Source organism: Micromesistius poutassou (assembly GCF_964030765.1).
Source record: "Micromesistius poutassou genome assembly, chromosome: 16".
In the NCBI taxonomy this organism is placed as follows: Eukaryota; Metazoa; Chordata; class Actinopteri; order Gadiformes; family Gadidae; genus Micromesistius; species Micromesistius poutassou.
In genome coordinates, this window is record NC_140286.1 from 16,726,806 (window position 1) to 16,733,065 (window position 6,260).

The window sequence follows — 6,260 nt, forward strand, 5'->3', positions numbered from 1 at the left end:
ATTAATTACTGCAACCTGCTCTTCGGACCCTCCCCGCCCCACACAAAACAGTCAACACAAAACGAGTGTTTTGTCGAACACTAGGCCACATCAAAATAATTTGTGCATTTGTAGAGGGTTGGAAACAATGGGAATATTTCATTCATTTGCATTCACACTAGGTGGCGCATTGCGCTTGTGGTAGGGTGGGACTTACATGTAAGCAAGCCAGAGAGGACTGGCAAAGTTACTTTCCCTAGTAACTAGGGTGAATCTAGTGCATAGACAACCCCAGAAGAAGGCATACCAAAAACGTCCAGTAGGTGGCAGCAACGCCCAATGCAGGAACTGTGGTGGTAAGTGGCCGCACAGAAACGAATGCCCTGCAAGAGGCAAACAGTGTAAAGCGTGTGGGAAGCAAAACCACTTTGCAAGACAGTGCAGGTCGGACACAAGGACACAAGGACATACAAGAAAGACTACAGGAAAAGAGTCAACCAGGTAGAAACACAAAGTGAACCAGCTCAGCGTGAGTTATCCTCAAGCAGTGATGAATGTTATGCGTAGCCTACACTGTTAAAAGTAATAGAGACACTAAGCAGCCACCGACAAAAAAAAAAAAAATCAAGCTGAATGGAGACACAGTGCCAGCTCAGAGGGGTGTTCCACAAAGCCGGTTTTATCACTTACCCAGCTAAGTTAACCCAGGGTTAGCGGCAACCCTAGGTTTTCCGTTCCAAAATGACCACGGCATGTAAGTTGCTATGGAAACATATGCTCTCAATCAAACCTGGTCGGAGCAGGTTTTGCGCAGGTTAAGTTTGGAAGATAACCCGGTTTTGCTCAGAGTAGGCTATTTAAACCCACGTTTATCGCAGCTTTTACGTGTTCGCCTATTGATATCGGAGCGCAAATCATTTGTGCAATTCACAGAGAGATTAACAGATAGCAAAAGTATTTTGGGCCAAAACTGGCATGCCATTTTGGTAAAGCTTTGGAATGATGTACGGCCCAAATTTGGGCCAAATTAGGCATGCCAAAAGAAAAACAAAAGGCGGCCAAAACCCAGCCAAAACCAATTTTGGAATACCAAAATGTAGCCATAAGTATCCCAAAGAGTGGCCAAAATCCCCAGAACCATGCCAAAAAGCAGCCACAACTGACCCAAAGTGATCCCTAACTGACCCAAAGTGATCCCATAACTGACCCAAAGTGATCCCAATACTGACCCAAAGTGATCCCATAACTGACCCAAAGTGATCCCATAACTGACCCAAAGTGATCCCATAACTGACCCAAAGTGATCCCATAACTGACCCAAAGTGATCCCATAACTGACCCAAAACTCATAAGTTACATTGTTAATTTATGTTCTATGTGTATAATGCACAAATAATAAAACAAAATATTTTAAAGTAGTAAATTTTTATTCGATTTAATCCGTTTGCTCCTGGTTTGGAGCCGGCTGGCGTTTTTTCCTCCCTCCCTCCCGATCCCCAGCCCAGTAAAACCATCGCTTTATGGCATCCGCAATCTGTACATCCGTTGCGGTTGAGCAGGATGGATTGCGCCTCACTGCATCTGAAATTGAAGACATACACAAAGAATGTTTGTGTTTGTGATTTTAACAGATATAACTGGATTTAAACAGCAATACTGTAATGCATGCTACAATCTTCTTCCCTATGCAAAGTTCCAACTGTAAGCATTGCCAATAGATCTCATCAGGTGGGAGATAGGTGCATGCTCTGAGGCTGTGGCTAATCCTGTGTGTTGTCTCCTAGAAACAATTCAAAAGTGCTTTGAGCTCAGTTCAGACTGATGGTTTCAGCCTGATAGAATCTGCATAGGTGCAGGAGTCTTTGGAGAAGAGTTATCAGAGACTAGAACAGGATGCTTTTGATAAACAGTGATGAACAGTTAAAATGCTTACCCATCACTACTGCCTTCAGATGTAGATTTTCGAAAGAAATCTTGCCATTCATCCCCCGCCATGAGATCTTCTTGGCGAGGTCATTTTTGATTGCCTGTTTTAGAATGCGCCACACTGTATCTTTGGCATCAGCTCCCCCTGCCAATCCAAGAGTGATAACCTATACAAATAAAAAACAAGAACCAGTAGCATTATTTATCCAAAAGAAAAGTAGCCTACCATTATTTGTATAAATCATTCAGCATTACCCTTAATTATACCACGGTCTGGGGGAATACTCGATTCTGATTTGCTGTAGGGTGTGCATAACTCCTGTTATTCTACTTCATTTAAGAATGCTCGATCCTGATTGGCTGGGAGGGGTGCATTAATCCGGCGTATTGCCCGCTGAATTGTCGGCTCTACTTGCTGCTGACTGAGCACAGTAGATCAATACGCCGCTATAAAATGATCGCATGAATCGCAATAATTTTGCTTATATTTATTGCAAATAAAAATGATTTGGAATAAGGAGTGCATGTTTGATCGATCGTCATTAAAGCTGACTTGATACGAATGTAACAACTACGTCGTTAAACTAGTGATCAGTTGCAACCTTGTGTGGTTGCTATAGAAACGCGTTACCTATAGCTGAGCTAACGGTATTCACCGTAGGTCTAAAGGGAACCACTTTTCGAGGGAGATGAATTTAAACAGCATACATTTAATAAGCATGCAATACGAATAAGAAAAAGGCTAATTATTAAACTATATGAATTGTTTTATTATGTTGGCCGGCGCGAAGTAGAATAAACGGAATAATCACCTCAAGGCAGGGCAATAAACAGTTTGATATGCCCGGCTCGCGGAAGGTTACCGCCCTCGACTTCGTCTCGGGCGGTAAGCCGTCCACTAGCCGGGCATATCAAACTGTTTATTGCCCGGCCTCTCGGTGATTATTCCTTACATAATGGACACCTCCTCGGGCATTATCCCTTACATGTTTCCCACAGACAGAAAGCAATGTGTGGTGAGTGAGGCGGAGTGGGACCCCTTTTCAGCCCGGGGGTTTCAGGCCCATACTGCCCCCCTGCGCAGAAGTCTTGAGACAACGACGCCGAGTCCTGACGGGGGGGGGGAGAGACGAGTAGTCCTGAAGGCCTGGTTCTGACGGCCGTGTTTCATATTAATCGCATCGTTTTTTCTGAGTTAACAATCATTTTGGCCAGGTGTTTTTCAGCACGGTAGCCTATATCATTCAAAACTTTTGGGTTTTCCTTTGATAGGCGCGTTGAGCGGAGGAGCAGGCGAATCTGCTGTTTGGTGTAGCCTACCCGCGCGTGTGTGTGTGCGTGTGTGTGTGAACGAGAATGTCAGGGAGAAAGAGTGCTATGAGGAGATGAATGAACGGAACGATATTTATATTTAAATATCGCAAAAAAAAGAAGCGGAATCAATTAGGTGCTCAGTGTTGATTCTGTGGCGCAGTGCCACACATTGTTCTATGTATGGGAAACAAAGGAAATCAAAAGCAGCTCACCAATTCCTGACGAAGGTCCCGCTGGCTTGCCAGGTCGCCCTCCAGGGCCTCCAGAGCCTGTTTATCCCCTAGTGGAAAATAGGCAGTATGCCTGGAGGTGGTGGACATCCTCTGACCTCCCTGGGTGTTTCTGTGGAGGTCTTGGATCATCCGTATCATGGTCTTTTGCTGGTCCATCAGTATTTGTTGGTTAACCAACAGGTCACGCAGAAGAGCTGAAAAAGAAAAAAATAAACATTTAGTAGGCCTATAAAAAGGCAGTTTTAAATCCTCAACGCATGTATTTTTGTATGTACATTCATATTTATTTATGTATGTGTCTATTTATCTATTCTATTCCAAGGATATGTACTCATATATATATATCACTCATATATCAATCGAAGGCTGGAGGAGTGTAACACATTAATTCTTACTTCCACACATTTGATCACAGCCTCCCTTCTGAGTCCCTGTCCCTGGACTGACAGACTGGCCCTGATAAGGTGTCCCTACCATCACCTCCTCTGACCCTGTCTCTGCCATGTCACCTCCACCATAACTCACGCCAATTGCTTGGCGAAGGGTTGACCCCAGGGTCATTAAGTGCTGGAGGTGGGCGTAAAAATATATTGTTATTATGAATTGCTATTATTTCACTTTCAACTTAATTTTCAATTCTGATTGCCTAGTTTATTAGTGAACAACAATTTACTTATTTTATCATCTATCATCTCCACTAAAAAAGCCAAATTAAATTACTTCTGCAATTCGACTACCTGAAAACCCTGAGGCTGCTCATTGTTCACAGGGACCTCATAACACCCACTTTGCGTGGGCTGCGCTAGTATGAAGCGCCTGATGTTGGACGGTCCAGAGATAGCAGGGGCCTTAGGGAGGATTTGGAAGGCCTGTTTCTTTGGAGGACTGCAGGGGTCTTGACTTTCAAAGTCCGATCGGACGTGTCTACTTGGCCTTTATTAGAGACAGACAAAACAAAAGACAAATACATGAGTTCATAAAGAGACTGGCTTTGCACAAATATGTTGGAACAAAAGGCACTTAAAGCATAAAAGTCATACTTGATTTTTCTTTTGGGTCTTCGGTCTGTTGTTTGGTCTTCGACCTCTGATGCCAAATCAGTCTGGTTTTGAGCCAGTGGCAGCTTCTGGCGACACTCCAGATAGTTATCTGTTGAACAGAACTCGAATTTAGGATTGTATTTATTGATATCATGACTGATCAGTTAATTATTTAAGTATACATACCTGAAGAAAAAAAAACCCTGGCATTGTCAAAAAGAGGCCAGGTATCCTGGGGCTCTTCCAGCTGCCTTATGGCCCGATTGACTCCCTCAGCCTTGTGGGGGGGCCACCTGCACGCCCCATTATTGTACCATTGCGTTGGCACAACCTCCACCTCCTCGGAATTGTCAAAGCAGACAACGGAAAACATAGCTGGTCTTCTGCATGAGAACAAAAATCACACTTTGTTAACCAGTTTAACCCTACTGCCTTGCCTGCCTAACCTACACAAATTTAACAACAAGAACGATTCCAAAATAACTGAACATATTGACAAATCAATAAATGCATGTTTTACTGAGTGTGTGTGTGTGTGTGTGTGTGTGTGTGTGTGTGTGTGTGTGTGTGTGTGTGTGTGTGTGTGTGTGTGTGTGTGTGTGTGTGTGTGTGTGTGTGTCTGAGCGCAAAACACCTCAATTGGTTCTCTTCATTTTTAGCAGTATTTGGGGGAAAAGCCCGCCACCATCACTAAGACAGAGTTAAATAATAAATCAAGTAAATCAGCTAAACCATATCATTAACTAAAAGAATGCTCAAGAGTCACGAGTCAAGTTTCGAGGGTTGTATTAACTTGAAATCATACAGAACTTATGGTTAACAGTAACTATCAAGGTTTCCAACAGTAGGCCACACAAACAAATGAACAGTTCCACCTTAAACTAACAGTGTCTAAGTGTCCGTGATTAACAAGAAAGAAGTTATAATAATAATAATTCGACACCATAATCCACACAATACCCACACAATAATCAGAGTGAGACAGGAGCTGTTTAACAAATTAAATAAAAGGTCCAAAACAAAGAAAAGTCATCAATAATCACTATTACAATTCGCTGTTTACTTCTAAAAAATCTTGGAACTGGGTCACCAGGTCAGTTCAGGTGTAGAAGAGGGAATACAACAAAGGTGTCTCTAGTCTCTAATAAAGGAATTCTGACATATTTTCTTACATTTCCATCAAGTCTTGCACATTTTAAATTTGGTGACAGGCCTGAAACAACCAGAATGTCTAATTCAGTCGAGTCCACAGGGTAACTGAAAAAATGCTCTCTTCTAGTATACAACATGTACATTACATAATAGCACCCTTCATGCAGAAGAATGTTTTGCACTAAAGCAATGTCATCATGAATTCTAAAGCAGTTGTCACCACCACATGAAGTTCTGATTGTTACACCATCGATGACTAACTTTCTAAACTGCTTTAGAGAGCTTTCCATGAGCTGTGGCACAGGTCCTTCATTGTGCTGCCCTGTTGCAACGTTTTTTTGTTTTTCAATAATTGTTTCCTCACCGATACTCTTCATTTCTGAGACACGCCTAATCACTTGAGTCAAAGGACTGTGTGGTTTCCTAACCATTTTCTTTAAAATTTGTAGATAGTTTTCAAAAGGAAAACCAGAAATTAGATCTAAGTGACCATGAACCTTTACATCATCACAGAGATGAACTAGACCATGTGTGTTGTAAACTACAAAATCGGTACCATATAATTGACTGAAATGGTCCACAAAAGAGCACAGCAGTGTCCTGGCAAAATCATTTA

The 6,260-nt window shown here is 42.4% G+C and overlaps 1 protein-coding gene across 1 annotated transcript; it reads right to left on the bottom strand.

Moving 5' to 3' along the window:
- Nucleotides 1-1,414: 1,414 nt before the first annotated feature.
- LOC311360710 (uncharacterized protein) lies at nucleotides 1,415-4,865 on the bottom strand (the record flags this gene model as incomplete). The annotated part of the gene is made up of 6 exons (XM_084480817.1): nucleotides 1,415-1,560; nucleotides 1,913-2,072; nucleotides 3,432-3,646; nucleotides 4,240-4,385; nucleotides 4,493-4,601; nucleotides 4,679-4,865. 6 exons carry the CDS (start codon nucleotides 4,863-4,865, stop codon nucleotides 1,415-1,417), a joined length of 963 nt encoding a protein of 320 aa, XP_084336943.1.
- Between the last annotated feature and the right edge of the window lie 1,395 nt (nucleotides 4,866-6,260).